This window comes from Myotis daubentonii, chromosome X (assembly GCF_963259705.1).
Source record: "Myotis daubentonii chromosome X, mMyoDau2.1, whole genome shotgun sequence".
Classification (NCBI taxonomy): Eukaryota; Metazoa; Chordata; class Mammalia; order Chiroptera; family Vespertilionidae; genus Myotis; species Myotis daubentonii.
The window spans coordinates 113,777,748-113,793,955 of record NC_081861.1 but is presented as its reverse complement, the minus strand read 5'-3'; the positions used below and the strand labels follow the sequence as shown (position 1 = coordinate 113,793,955).

Sequence of the window (16,208 nt, the reverse complement as noted above, 5' to 3'; positions counted from 1 at the left end):
CAGATCCACGGTACCAGCTTTTCATAAACCTAGCTTGAACGGAGAGCTCAGACAACAGCTGTATACAATTGGGATCCTTTTGGCAATACAGAATGCTTAAGTGCCTTCTCAGGAGGGAATAAATCCCTTCACATATCGCCAGATTCTGGAGGAATTACATAAGGAGAAGAACATACTGATCTACTCTAAGATTTTCTGACTTTCCTTGCTACTTCCTTTTCATGGATTTAAAACAAAACAGTAACTGTTGGCATAAAACCTTCTACCTATGCATAACTATGCCCCTAACCTTCTATTCTAAACAGGCTTCTTTTTTTTTTTTTTTTTTTTTTTAGCTTTACTACCCCTGACATGGGCATGGTGACTCAGGCCTGCAAGGCAGTTTACAGGCTGCCAACTGTTAGCTGTCTCTCAAGAGAGTCCAAAACCTGATGGGCACCCTTTCCTGCCCAGTTGGGCACCTGACCCCTTGCCAGCTAGACACCCTTTACTTTTGGGGGCCACCCCACACAGCTCCCTTCCAGGACAGCCAACATACATTCAAAACCTGCAAAAGAATCAAAGGTTAATATAACATATCAATACAATGAAACATCATGGCTGCTTTAGGCAGCCAAATCTTCTGCTACTAAACATGTGACCCCATAAATTGTCCTTGTCTCTTTGGAGCCTTGTCCATGAAGATGCAGGCATTATCTAAGTGTATTACACAGTATTGTGGGGGCTCCTGGTGACAGGAGTGACCGCAAGCCATGTTACCGGCATCAGGCAGGTCGAGCACGCCGTAGCTTGAGCTTGAGCGGGTTGCATTGATCTCGATCGATGCTCCATTTGGTGATGAAGTCTTTCCGGGTCATGGATGGATCTGCTGACCGCACGTGAGTGTGGTGGACCCAGGTCGCGACACCATCTACCTTGAGAGCGGTGGGGGTGGTCAGCACCACAGTGTAGGGACCTTTCCAACGTGGTTCTAGGGTCTCCCGGCAGTGCCTTCTGATGTAGACCCAATCTCCTGGTCTGTGCTGATGAGGAGTTGGGGTTGGGCTGGCTTCGTAGATGGCGCGGAGGCGTGGCCAAATGTCCTCATGTGCCTTCTGAAGCCCTCTCAAAGAAAGAGATAGTTCTTGATTTTCAAATTCAGCGAGAAGGTCAGCTTTAAGGTTAGGAATGATAGGGGGTGGCCTGCCAAACATGATTTCATAGGGAGTAAAGCCCAGGGTGTATGGGGAATTCCTTACCCGGTAAAGGGCATACGGTAGGAGAACTACCCAGTCCCCACCAGTCTCCATGGTTAATTTGGTAAGGGTCTCTTTTAGAGTTCTGTTCATTCTTTCTACCTGACCTGAACTCTGGGCCCTGTAAGCACAATGCAATTTCCAATCCGCCCCTATGACTTTGGCTACTGCCTGTGTTACCTGTGAAATAAAGGCTGGCCCGTTGTAGGACCCTATCATAGCAGGAAAACCATACCTGGGTAAGATGTCTTCGAGCAGCTTCTTGGCCACCGTCTGAGCTGTTTCATGCTTGGTTGGGTATGCCTCTACCCAGCCAGAGAAGGTATCTACAAATACTAAAAGATATTTATAACCATACTTCCCTGGTTTAATTTCAGTGAAGTCGACTTCCCATTGTGCTCCCAGTTTGGTGCCTCTGAGCCTGGTCCCTCTTTCATTTGATCCAGCTCTTGTGTTTGTGAGTTGACAGGTCTTGCAGGCAGATACAACCTGATCTATCTTGGTATCCTGCTGGTGAATCTTGATCCCAGCATGTCGGATTAAGTCCTTCATTTTCCGGGTCCCCAGGTGAGTAGACCGGTGCATATGTTCTAATACCGTGTCCCCGAGCCGGTCTGGTAGTATGAGTTCCCCTTCTGGTGTATGCCACCATCCCTTTATTTCTTGGGCTCTGGGGAGCTTTCTGATGCGTTGCAATTCTTCCTGGGAGTACTTGGGCTGGTCTGGTAAGACTGGGTCCCCTGGGTCTGGGAGTTGTAAGGCCATGGTAGGGACCGAGGTAAGGGCTACTGCCTTCGCAGCCTGGTCAGCCTTTTGGTTACCTCTTGCTACCGGGTCATCGGCTTTCTGGTGCCCTTGGCAGTGGATTATGGCTAACTTGGCAGGAAGCCATAAGGCTGCAAGCAGATCGAGAATCTCTTGCTTATTTTTTATTGTCCGTCCCTCTGCCGTCAGCAGCCCTCTCTCCTGATAGATTGCTCCGTGGACATGAGCTGTAGCAAATGCATAACGGCTGTCTGTGTAAACGTTAATCCGCTTTCCAGCCCCCAGCGTCAGTGCCTTAGTAAGGGCGATGAGTTCTGCTCGCTGGGCTGACGTCCCGGAGGGCAGGGCCTCCGCCCACACAGTGTCCGTTTCAGTGACCACCGCTGCACCCGCGTACCTGCACCCGTCCCGCACGAAGCTGCTCCCATCCGTGAACCAGGTGGCCTCTGCATCAGGGAGGGGCTGGTCGGTCAAGTCCTTCCGGAGTCCATGTACCTGCTCTAGGATTCCCGCACAGTCGTGTAGTGGGGCATCTAAGTCAGGGTCGGGCAGCAAAGTAGCAGGATTGAGGGCCGCACTGGGGTGGAACCGTACTCTTGGAGGGTTGAGTAGGAGGCTCTGGTAATGGGTTATACGTGCGTTACTCATCCATCTGTCAGGAGGCTGCTTCAGGACTCCCTCAATGGCATGTGGGGTTGTAATCCAGATTTCCTGCCCCAGGGTCAGTTTGTCAGCGTCTTTGACTAAGAGCGCTGTTGCCGTGATAATTCTCAGGCATGGTGGCCAGCCGGCAGCTACAGGATCTAACTTCTTGGACAAATAAGCCACTGGGCGGCTCCAGGGGCCTAAAGCTTGAGTCAAGACCCCTTTTGCTATCCCTTTGTGTTCATCCACAAAGAGGTGAAAGGGCTTTGTAATATCTGGCAGGCCCAGGGCTGGGGCACCTAGAAGGGCCTTCTTTAACTGCCTAAAGGCAGCTTCATCTTTCTCAGTCCAGTCAAACGCCCTTCCCTCTTTGGTAGCTTCATATAGGGGCCTGGCGATTTCGGCAAAACCCGGTATCCAGAGGCGGCAGTAGCCGGCCGATCCTAGGAATTCCCTTACTTCTCTTCGGGAGGTGGGAGTAGGGATTTTCAAAACAGTCTCTTTCCTGGCATCCGATAACCGCCGCTGCCCGCCCTCCAGGATGTATCCCAGGTAACTCACCCTTTCTCGACATAACTGAGCCTTCCTCGCGGATGCCCGGTACCCTAAGGCCCCCAGGGTGGCCAATAGATCTTGGGTCCCCCGCTCACAGTCCTTGGCTGTGTCTGCAGCAATCAAGATGTCATCTACATACTGGAGGAGGGTGAGGTTGGGGTGTTCCCTTCTGTACTCACCCAGGTCCTCGTGCAGCGCCTCGTCGAAGATGGTGGGCGAGTTTTTGAACCCCTGGGGTAGGCGTGTCCAAGTCAGCTGTCCACTGAAGCCCTCCTCTGGGTCATGCCACTCAAAGGCGAACAGGGACTGACTTTGAGGTGCTAGGGGTAGACTGAAGAAGGCATCTTTCAGATCTAATACCGTGTACCAGACTTTAGAGGGTGCCAAGGAGCTCAAGAGAGTGTACGGGTTTGGGACTGTTGGGTGTACGTCCATAACTCTTTTATTTACTTCTCGGAGGTCCTGTACTGGCCTGTAGTCGTTTGTCTGGGGCTTTTTAACTGGCAGTAGGGGAGTGTTCCATGCAGACTGGCAGGGAACTAACACCCCCAAGCTCTTCAGTCTCCTGATATGAGGCTGAATCCCCTTCCGTGCCTCCTGAGGCATGGGGTACTGCTTGATTCTTACCGGACCTTCTCCTGGTTTTAGTTCTACTAGGACTGGGGCCCTGTGGGCGGCCAGCCCCACCCCTCCTGTCTCTGCCCATGCTGTTGGGAATTCTTGTAGCCATTTGTCCATACTGCCCTCCACCAGGGAAGTCTTCTGGTAGAGGCGATATTCATCCTCTAGCCTCATGGTCAGGACCTGAATGGGGCGGCCCTCCTCATCGGTGACCTGAGGCCCCCCTTGTCTGAAAGTTATTTGAGCTCCAATTTTGGTCAGTAGGTCCCGTCCTAATAGTGGGTAAGGGCATTCCGGTATTACCATGAAAGAGTGGGATACCTGGCCTGTTCCTAAATCTACTGTCCTTCGGGTAGTCCATGAATACTGGCTCATACCAGTTGCTCCTTGCACCCAGGACTTTTTATTCGCCAGTTTTCCTTGCGGGGTATGGAGGACCGAATGTTGTGCCCCGGTGTCAACAAGGAAGTTAACAGGAGTCCCCTCCACTCTGAGAGTTATCCTGGGCTCGGGGAGGGGGTCCGAACCCTGACTCCCCTAATCACTCAGTTCACCCAGCTCTAAGACCTTGACTCGGTCAGTCCTGTCTCCCTTCTCACCGGCCTTCTTCGGACACTCTCGAGCCCAGTGCCCTATGTCCATGCAAAACTTACATTGATTCTTCCGTAGCCCCCGCCTCCCCTCTTGGGTGGTCTGCTTACCTCTTCCTTTATTGCTTGCAAGCTGTCGGAAGTGACGGTCTCGCTCCTTGGGGAAGTCCATGGTCGTAGCCAGCAGGACCCTAGCCAGGTCCCGAGCTTGCCTACTGCTAGAGGCAGCCACGACGCGAGCTTGCTTGTCTTCTGGAGACTCTCGGTTATTGTACACCTTCTCTGCCACTGCCAGTAAATCCTGTAAACTCTTCTCTCCCAACCTATCTACTTTTTGTAGTTTCCTTTTAATATCTGCGGCCGACTGGTTTACAAAGCTTATGATCACAGCTGCCTTGTTTTCAGGAGCTTCTGGATTCATGGGGGTGTAGGTGCGGTAAGCCTCCATGATCCGTTCTAAAAAGGCAGCTGGAGACTCATCCCTTTCCTGCTGAACATTCCCCACCTTGGCCAAATTAGTTGGCTTTCTAGCAGCCATTCTGAGACCTCTCATTAGGTTCTGACGATAGACCGAAAGCCTCTCCTTACCTTCTGCCGTGTTGAAATCCCATTCAGGCCTAGTTAAGGGAAAAGAGACATCTATCTGGACCTGGTTGGCAGTTGGGTTTCCGTCCACGCCTGGAACCACTTTCCAGGCCTCATTGAGGATCCTTTCTCTCTCTTCCGTCGTGAACAGAACCTGTAAAAGCTGCTGACAGTCGTCCCATGTGGGCTGATGGGTGAAAAGAACAGAATCTAGCAAGTCAATAAGTCCCTCTGGTTTCTCAGAAAACTTGGGGTTTTGTGCCTTCCAGTTATAGAGATCGGATGTTGAAAAAGGCCAATAATGATACGGTTGGTTGCCATCCGCATCCGGGGGTCCAGCGGCCCGTAAGGGCAGGGTCTTGATAGTGGAGTCAGGTGCTGCAGCAGACAGTTCCCGCTGAGCCCTTTGCCGGGTGAGAGGCGGGCCTCCTACCGAGGCCACTCCCAGAACCCCGCCCCCAGCCACTCCCAGAACCCCGCCCCCAGCCACTCCCAGAACCCCGCCCCCAGCCACTCCCAGAACCCTGCCCCCAGCCACTCCCAGAACTCCGCCCCCAGCCGCTCCCGGCGTGGAAGGATCGTCCCTCCATGGGCTATATGGGGGAGGAAAGATTAGTTCTTCTTCAGTCCCCCCCTGCAGGATAGGGAGGGGAGGGGCCGAAGGCTGGGTGAAGGTCTTCCTTTTCTCCTCCTTTTCCGTTCTCTGCAAAGCAAGAATGGGTTTCGGCCCGGGAGGACGTGGAGGTAGGAAAGGCCTGAGCCAAGATGGAGGGTCTTCCACGAGGTCCTGCCAAGTAACAATGTAAGAAAGCTGACCAGGACGTCCCCCCCTAAGTTGGGAGACGACATCCCTGACTCGGCGGATGGTGGGGAGGTCAAAAGTCCCCTCCGGCGGCCACCCAACGTCCAAAGTTGGCCACTCCCTGGAACAAAAAGTCTGCCACCGGTCTTTCCGAACCTCTGCACTGAGGTCCCTGGCTCTTTCCCTTACCTCTCTGAAATGATCGACCATAATGCTTAAAGGGGTAGTTTGAGTCTGTCCCATAATGTCCGTCCAGTGAGTCCACAAAATAAAACCAAAAAGACACAAACACAAAAAACAAACGGGCCCGAAAATACAGTCTTCCAACGCCATGGAAGCAGAACCAAAACAGGCTTCCAATTCCATGGAAGCCAAACCCGAACGCTAGACAATGGCCTTATACCAAACTAGCTAGCAGGAGCGACCTGCTTTCCGCGAGGGGCATATCCATCCCTCTGAGGGGCATATCCATCCCTCCTGGGGGGGGCGGAACGTCTTCCAACTCCCCCCCGCCTGTGGTCTTTTCCGGGCGCGTCCGCTAGACCCTCTCAGGCAATTACAGATTCCAGAAACGAGCTCACACTGAACAAAACACACAACAAACAAAACAAACAACACACCTACCCCTGCCGCGGTCAGTCAGACTCTTCGGATTGTGGGTCCCTCGATGGTCCTGGGAATCCCGGACGAGCCCCCAAAATGTTGTGCCCAGATTTCAAAGTTCCCAAGACCCCCAGGGAGCCAGTCAGTCCGATGCAAAAGCAAAGAGTCCTTTATTATGCAAGCCGGCCTGCGCTCCCCGTTCACCAGACCCACCGACACAGCGGAAAGTCCAGTGGCCGAGAGAGCGAGGCCTGATGGGACAGGGGGTTTTAAAGGGGGGTGGAGTGAGGGCAGGAGAGGGCACTGTGGGCCCTGCCGATTGGCCAGGCGCGAGTCGGTACAGGATGTGGTCATAGTGATGGCGTGCACTTCCCTTGATCACCATTGGTTAATTCAGAGAAATCCTGGGTGTGGCTAGCAGCGGCTTCTTCCCGTGAGGAAGCACATGGCCCCATCCCAAAATGGAGGACCCAAGGCAAGATGGAGGGTGCACATGGTTCTGTCCCAAGATGGAGAACCCAAGGCAAGATGGAGGGCGCAGTCCTTGTCCGGCTCCTGCTGCTGCAGCTCGAACTCGCCACAAGGCAGGATGGCCCCCACACACAGCACCCGCAGTTGGCCTGCGGGCAGACTGGGACTCCAGCGCGTCTGGGCGGCACAGGCCCAGCAAACGGGGTGTGGCCGGTGGAGCGGCCCAGCTCTGGAGGAGCGGCATCCGCTCGAAGCAGGCCCGGCCCATGGGGCCGGTGCACTGCAGCATGGCGGCCTCCCCGAGCCAGGGCACGCGCCCCACTCCACTGCCGCCGCTGCTGCACTGGGCCTGGTCCGGGGGGGGGGGGGGCAGCCCGCGCTGGGCTCCCGCTGTGGGCCGGGGAGCCAATGCCCCCCACATGGGGCCCAGCGGTCAGCCCACGCAGGCCCCGGTCCCACCGACCGGGCCCCGAGGGCCGCACGGACCCTCAGCCTCAGTGCGGGCAAGCGGGGAGCCGACCACGGGGGAAGGGAGGAAAGAGCGAGGCGGTGAGGCCTTCCGCTCCCATGACCTCCCCCGTGGTCGGTCGCCGCCAGGCCCCCACCCCTCGGCCCGTCGCCGGCCACCATGCAGCCGGTCCGGAGACTCGGACCGCTCTGGGGAGGCCAGGCCCTCCGGCGGGCGCGGAGGGATCCCAGCGGCCAGACTCCTCCCCCCGCACCACCTGGAGAGGCGGGCGGTGCGCCTTTCAAGAGTACTAACTACAAGGTGATATTTGTACTTATGCAGTGCTAGAGAGTGTATACCTAAAATATAGGACCACAGAGGAGATCAAGGATACCTGAGAAAGTTCTCATTGAGTTGAGAACTAAAGAATGAGTAGGAGTAAAGTCATTGGGATGAAGGAAAAGTATATTCAAAGGTCCTGGGAAGGGAGTAACCACAACATGGTCATGGAACTGAAAGAAACCACTGTAACTGTACAGGAGAAAAGAGGATCATTGTGTCACATGACAAAGGGGAAGTGGTAGAAGCCAGAGAGCATGCGTGGCTACGTTAACATTTTTTTGGTCTTTATCTGAAAAGCTTGGGAAGCCATTGATTGCTTTAAGATGTGTGTGTGTTTGGGGGTGGGTGGAGGGGCGGGGTAGTATGTTCAGATTCACATTTTTAAAAATTTACATTCTTTAGGGAATAGATTAAAAGAGAACAATTTGGACAATATGAATATAGGGAAACAATTTATGATGCTATTTTATTTGAACACTTCAGGAAATAGTGAATTAGAGTGGTGGTGATGGAGGTGGCAAATGTGGACATCTTAACAATGTGCTGAACACAAGATTTTTGATGCGTACACTTTATGGGACATTAATGCTTTTCACTAAGAAAAAACATGTTAGAAGAGGTGGGTTCAATGTTGGGGAGGTTACATGTTCATTGTAGGGAATTTTTCAAATAGTATTATTTGAGTGATTTAAATGAAAAATCTCAAATTTGAAGAAAGCAGTTGGGGTTGCATTTCTGATGGGGGTTCTCAAACAGAGATATGAATATGTGAATAATAACATGTGGGATTTATCAAAAATTTGGAACTGCATAGGACAGAGAAAAGAGCTCACAAATATATAAGCCTGGTAAAAAGGAACTGGTATTAAGTCCTGAAAGAAGTTAAAATTAAATTAGTCAAAACTATTTTTGTAAACAAAATTTTAGAAAAGATTCCTTATGAGAAGATGTACAATAAATGCTTTAATAAGATAGAGGTTTGTTATTTTTTTTCTCACCTAAAATAAGTTACATATGTACAGAGTTTCTTTAGTAGTTTCAAGATTATCGTCATCCTTAGTAAGCAATTTTGATTCTCAAGTTTTCCTCTGGTTCTAAGATTCTTACTATAGCCCTAACTTCATGTCCTTGTTCCATGTTGGGAAACGAGAAAGGATGGAAAATATCTAGGAGACTTACCTGATTTTTGCTCCATCTTGTCATTTATTCATAGGCCCAAGGGCATTGGGAAATGGAGTTTGGGGTTGGACACCTTGCCATGTGGAGTGAAATGCACTGTCTGTTAGTAGAGGAGAGAGCAGACATTGGGGAGGTAACTAGCTGTCTCTGCTACATAGTTAACATACTGTACAGACAAAAAAATCTCTGAACTCATGAGGTTTATACTTTAGTAAGGAAAGAGAAGATTAACAAACAAAACCATATTATGTTATATGTTGATAATTGCTAAGAAGAAAAGTATGAGTACTATAGGTTAGGGATGGGGGAAATATGAGTTTTTAAATTAAGATAGCAAAGGACCTTATTCTCACTCAAATGAGATGACATTTTTCTTACAAGCAGCCTTGAATTTGTTTACTTGCCTTAGCAAATGGTTGATGAAGATGCCAGAGTTCCATATTACAGAATATGGTATGTAGACATTTTACGTGGCAAATTCATAAGTGCATGTATATTCCACCCTGAAGAACATTTCAGTGTTGCTCCCATGGGGGGAAAAATTCTGACTTTGTACAATACCATTTCACAGTGGTCTGACAGGTTTGAGTCAACTGCTAAATGTACATTGAAATAACTATACAAATTGCTGCCCTGGCTTCATTAGTATTCAAAATATGACCTCTGGAAAATATCTTCCAAAAACAATTTTGGCTGTGGCAGATTTACTATTATTCTGCCATTTCTGAAAGTAATTGAAAAATAGGATCAGTTATTTCTAGAGACAGTTCCTGGTTCATGACATTAAGACCATTTAGTCTGTGTTCAGAATGTCTGTCATCCTCTTTGCCATCACAGAAGGATATACATCTAATTAATCCAAAGTCTAACAATAAAAAAACATTATTTTTCTATGGGGAAATCAAATCATAACCAACAGAGCTATCTTTTCTATCAGATAGAAATTTACAAGTAACTTAATAGTGTCTGGGTTCTGATCAAGTAGTAAATAGCAAAGTAAAACACAGGTATATTCCTCTAGAAATTTATATAATCTTTGGTTGAGCTTATTAAACAATGTCTCAGAATAACATGGAAAAGACATGCCAACCACCTTTTATGAAGAAAAAATCACCATATCTTTATGGAACCACAAAAGACCCCAAATAGCCAAAGCAATGCTAAGAAAAAAGAACAAAGCTGGAGGTATCACACTACCTGACTTCAAGTTATACTACAGAGGTATAATAATCAAAACAGCATAGTATTTGGTATAAGTCTACGTATGTCCTTAAAGATAATGTAAATTTCTTTACAGACAGCATATAGTTAGATCTTTTTTTATCAATCCATGTCTCCAAGTTTGTTGTTATTTTTCAAGATTACTTTGGCTATTCAGGATTTTTTATGGTTGCATACAAATTTTAGGATTCTTTTTTTCTATCTCTATGTTATTTTATTGTCATAATTTACTTTTTTACATTGTATATTTATCAACAGCTATAATTATTTTGACTATTCCTGTCCTTTATCCATTATACTGGAGTTAAGTGGATAGTGCTCTACCATATTACAGTACTAAAGTAATCTGAATTTGACTAAATTCTTACCTTTACCAGTGAATTGTATACTTTCATGTTACTAATTAACATCCATTCATTTAAACTTTAGGAACTCTTTTCACCATTTCTAGTAAGCTGGTCTAGTGGTGGTGAAATTCCTCAGCTTTTGTTTGTCTTGGAACATATTTATTTAGCTTTCCGAAGGACAGTTTTGATAATAAAGTACTCTTGGTTGGCTTTTTTTTTTCTTTCAGCACTTTGAATATATCATCCTACTCTCTCCTACCAGTAAGGTTTCTGCTGAGAAATCTCCTAATAGCCTTATGGGAGTTCCCTTGTAAATTATAGGTTTCTTTACTCTTGCTTCTTTTAAGTTTCTCTCTTTGTCTTTGATTATTTCCAGTTTTAATGTAATGTGTCTTGGAGAATACCTATTTAAGTTTTTTGTTGTTGTTGTTGACCTGTGAACATAGATATAAAAATCTCTTCCCAGATTTGGAAATTCTCAGCCATTATTTCTTTAAGTAAGCTTTCTTCCCCCCTTCTCCCTTTCTTCTCTATTTGGAACTCCAAAATTCATAAACAGGTAATTTTGATAATATCCCATACATCTTTTTTCAGTTCTTCTCTGAATAGGTAATTTCAAATTTTCTGTCTTCTAAATCACAAATTCATTCTTCTGCTTCAGCCATTGTAATGTTGATGCTCTCTATAGCATTGTTAAGATTTTTAATTGTATTTTCCAGTTCCAGAATTTGTTTGGTTCTTTTATAATATTTTTATCTCTTTGCTTTACCTCTCACTTTGTTGGTTGATTTATTTCCTTGAGTTACATTTCTGTTTACTTGAAGCTCATCAAGTTTCCTTAAAACAGCTGTTTTGAATTCTTTATTGATTAAATCACAGATGTCCATGTCTTTGAGTTCAGTTACTGATAGATTATTGTGACTTTTTGATGATGTCATGTTTTCTTGATTTTTCATGATCCTTGACGTTCTCTGTATATGAATAACAATTAGCTCCTCAAGTTTTTATTACATGTCTTTGGGAGAAAGATAACTTCTGTCAGTCCTGCAAGAGATTCTGAGGCTTTATAGGTACTTCTATGGGTACACAGACTCCATGCTTCTCTTCCTGTCTTGTGGCAAAATTCTATGCTTATATGTTTTCTTTGGATCCTTCAAGGCACCAGGCCAAGTTCTGATAGCCTTTCTTTTGTGTTCTGAAATGTGGAACTAAAGCTCATATTAATGGTCTCTCTGTAGCCTGCAGATTTGAGCCTGCTTTCTGCATCTGTTCTATACCAACTGCCAAAGCTTGCTTTTGTCACCCACCATGAGGAGCATGCATAGGGAGCAAGTCACAAGATGAGTAGTATGTGGTTGAGGCACACAGAGTACTGGGGGATACCTGTGGGCCAGCTGGAGGGGATCTGTGAGACCTTTCTAGCTGAATATTAGTGGGCTCCTTTATAGAGTTTGTGATGCATACCTTAAATGCCCTCCAAGAGTCCTATCTGTTGCCCTCCCAGACTCTTTCCATGTTCTACTTATGCAAGTCACAATTTAGTACTCTGGTTAAGGTGAGAGAGAAATTAGCTCATTTGTCATTATCCCATACCACTGGGGAAGCCAGCTGCTCACTCTCACACTATTCCTTTCTCTTGCAGTAGAAGTCACGGGCTGAGAAGATCTCTCGTGGCCATAAGCTGTGCCACTTTCAGGTGAAGGCAAGATGTTCTTCGTACCCACTCCAATGCATTCAAACTGGGACTTCTTCTGTAGAAACCTGTACTTCCACTAAGGTTCTCTTATGCATGGGTGATTGTCTTGAAGTGTATTTCAGGGGCTCCTCAACGATGCCTAAGAGAGGCTGGAACCAGTTCAAGGGCCATTTCAGGTTCCACAACTGTGACTGAAGTCTGCCTGCCTATTACCTAAAACACAAGTGCGTGAGCCTCCTCTCAGGTTCCTTGGCATATGGTGCTAGACCTCACAACTCCCACAAAGACACTTTTGTCTGTAGATGGATGCAGAAGTTTTGTTGTTGAGGAAAGACAAATACAAAGGAAGTCTTATGCTCCCATGATATTGATGTCACTCTCTCTTGTTTTCTTTGGAGAATATTTGAAACAATTCTTGTCCTAAGCTGCTTTTTAGAATTCTGCTTGGCACATGGGAGATACTCAATAAGTGTTGCTAAAGATGAATCTAAATTTCAGGAGGTAGCAGAAGTTTTCAACTTATAAAATCAAATGCCAGTGTGCACATATATATGTATATATTGTAACATATTAAAATGTAAATTAACCTAATTGTAGAATTAAACCAAAATTGACTTATAGTTTAAGATATTTTATTTGTGGGACTTTTTTCATTTTGTCCTGTTTTTCTTCTGAAATAATGCAAATTTTTAACATCTCTTCAATTTCCAAAATTGTTTTTCTTTAAAAATAGAGTATATGAGATTCCAGTCAAGAGCATGTACCTCAGTTGCAGGCTCAATCCCTTGCCCCGGCTGGGGTGCATGTGGGAGGCAACCACGATGTGTCTATCTCAGATTGATGTTTCTCTCTCTCTGTCTCTCCCCCTCCCTTAAATCTCTCTAAAAATCAATGGAAAAATATCCTCAGGTGAAGATTAACAAAAATAATGAGTATATGGGCATTTTTCCTGTGCTTGGTGGATATTTATGCAATAATAAAAACTTCAAGCATTTGTAAAACCCGCGTTTCAAATAAAATAAAATAACTTATTTAGAAACATTATATCTATTGTAAATGATGTAAATGAAAATATGACTCATATATCTCATGTAAATGATATTTTCAAATGACATACTGAAAATTTAAGAACATGAATTGTATATTTTTCATCTGTGGATACCCCATGGCTCTTGGCAGAAGATTCACACAGAAGACAAATTTCATAAAGTGAGAGAATATAAGGAAAGCAGGACATATTACAATGATGGGAGAAAAGGAGAAAATTTGATTAAATTAAAGAATTTATACTTAACTATTTTCAATCTTCTTTCAAATCACAATAAATATAATACAATCTACTTACCTTGTCCCATCTAAAAAATGGAAAGAAAAAGTATTGTCTCTGTAGTAACCATGCTCTGCATTGAATATTATCATAAAACCAATACCCTAGTCAGCTTGGCTCAGTGGATAGTGCATTGGCCCCCAGACTGAAGGGTCCTGGATTCGGATTCTGATCAAGGGAATGTACCTTGGTTGCAGGCTCGATTCCTGGCTCTGGTCAGGGCGCATGCAAGAGAAAACCAACCGGTGTGTCTCTCTCACATTGATGCTTCTCTCTCTGTGTGTCTCTCCCACTTCTTTCCACTCTCTCTAAAAATTAATGGGAAAATATCCTCAGATGTGGACTGACAAAAACAAAACAAAAAAAGTATTCTTGCATTCAAGAGCTTTTGGGGCTGATCAAGGAAAAACGTATGACTACAAGGTGACAGTAGCACACACACACTTTATGGGGAAAATGCTTGGACACGTTTGCATTCAGAGGAAGTTCCTCATAGCAAGAAACCCGGCAGCGGTTCTCAACTTGTTGGTCACGAAAATACATCCTGCATATCAGATATTTACATTATGATTCATAACAGTAGCAAAATTACAGTTATGAAGTAGCAACAAAAATAATTTTATGGTTGGGGGTCACCACAACATGAGGAACTGTATTAAAGGGTCGTGGCATTAGGAAGGTTGAGAACCTTCTTAATGGTAAAGGCTACTGGCACTGTCCCTGCTCAAAGGGGGAAGTGAGCACAAGAACTTGCAGGGGAGAGGGGACTCAGAAATGGTACTTAAATATCTAAATGATGTCACTCAACATTACTGCAGAAAGTCTCTGGGTCAGAAAGCTCTAATTCATCTTTTAACCACAAGGCTTATCTTACCTGTGGCTGGCAGTTGTTGGGTGTGGTTTCTTGCAGGCTCCAAAAGGTTGAAAATCTGCTTGTTTAGATTGCAATATATAAATGTATCAAACCAACATGCTGTACACCTTAAATTTATACACCATTATATGTCAATTATATCTCAATTTTAAAAAATAATAATTGTAATGTGGAAATAATTGAGTAAGGCTCCATTGGGCTTTTGAGCTAATGAATCTCAGCCTATGGAGACGAAATAAACAATACAGACAACATCTTTTGGCTCATTATATAATATGGATGTTCTCCATTACATTGGAATAGACATGTCACAGGAGATGCTCGCTACAGAGGATCACTTAGTACTCGAAATTATAAAATCCTTTTTCATCCATTAAAATTACATTAAACCAGCTTGAATTTTTCAAGTTTATAATGTTTTATAAACTAATTAATTCACTATATGAGGTGAGAAAGATTACAATATGTCGAAGATGATCAAATGATGAAATAGTAACAAGTAACAATTGCAGTTATACTTCTATATATCTTCTTTTTTACAGAGGAAAAGAAGAGGGAATATATTCTTTAAATTTTTAAATTAACTATAATCTATGATCAAGATTTTTCTTGTAGACAGAACCTGGGAGATATATTTTTAAAAGACAGAACAGAAAACTAAGATACATTAGAAATAGGTAACACCAAAGATTTAATTCAGTCAGAATAAGGAATTACTGAGCGAACCTATTTAAATTAGGTAGGTAAGAGGAGACAGGAAGGTGGCAGCTGGCAGGATGGAGGTGAAGGAGAGGATGTGAGTGAGTGAGAGGGTGAAGAGAGAGTGTGTGGATGCATGTAGTGTGTGTGTGAGTGAGTGAGGGACAGTTAAATCCGACAGGAGTAGCAGAGGCTGGCAGACCAGACTCTCCTGGACAGGGAGCACCTACCATCGCTGCGGACGCTCCCGGGGCTGGGGGACTCGGGCAAGGAACCCACACCATCTTGAAGGGGAGAGTGGCCTCGTCTAGGAACTTATCAACACCACCACCCAGATAGCCCTAAGACACTGCTTGTGACCCAGCAGCCACTCCAGCCAAAATCCTGTAGCCACACTGGCAGACTCACAGACCCTAGGACCTCCACCTCCAAAGGAGCACCACTCCTGCAGCAGTAAGTGCAGCTTCCCCCTCCCCAGTGGCAGACTTTCGGACACCACATTCGCGTTTTTCCAGTGTGCAAGCCTTTGGACCCCACCACCCCATAGGCAGCCCCTGGGAGCTACTGCAAGCCCCTGCTTTGTGCGATATTGTGAAAACAGGGATGCACTAGTCCACAGTAAAAATTCTGAATTCACTCTTCCTGAATAACTGCCAATAGACACTGTCACACAACTTCAGCGCCAGGCCCCTCAGGGTGCATCAGAGCTCCACGCCACAAACCACAGAAGACACCCACAGACGCGCATTTCCAGCAGGCAGACCTCCGGACACCACATTCACGTTTTTCCAGCGTGCAAGCCTTTGGAGCCCACCACCCCAGAGGCAGCGCCTGGGAGCCACTGCAAGCCCCCGCTGAGTGCGATATTGTGCAAATGGGGTGCACTGCCATGCAGCAGATATCCTGGATTGACTCTTCCTTAATAACTGCCCACAGACACTGTCACACAACTTCAGTGCCAGGGCCCCTCAGAGTACATTGGAGCTCCGGCCACAAATGCATCACAGGTGCCCCTTTGAGCTGCCAATGGGAGCTTGTGTATCCATCCATAGTCACAGCAGCAAAAACTTAGTCTTTCCACTCCACAGCTGCAGAACTCTGGACACTACAGTCATGCTTTTCCAGTGTGCAGGCCTCCTGAGACCACTGCTCCACAGGCGTGCTCTTATCCAAACAAGGGTGCACTGCCCCAACAGTAGAAAT

General features: G+C 46.1%; 1 protein-coding gene across 1 annotated transcript; it reads right to left on the bottom strand.

The window, feature by feature from the left end:
• Positions 1 to 577: 577 nt before the first annotated feature.
• On the bottom strand, positions 578 to 8,857 carry LOC132223649 (uncharacterized). Its single transcript, XM_059678718.1, is given in 2 exon segments — positions 578 to 5,374; positions 8,842 to 8,857. Coding segments are annotated over 2 exon segments (4,626 nt in total). The 3' UTR covers positions 578 to 764.
• Between the last annotated feature and the right edge of the window lie 7,351 nt (positions 8,858 to 16,208).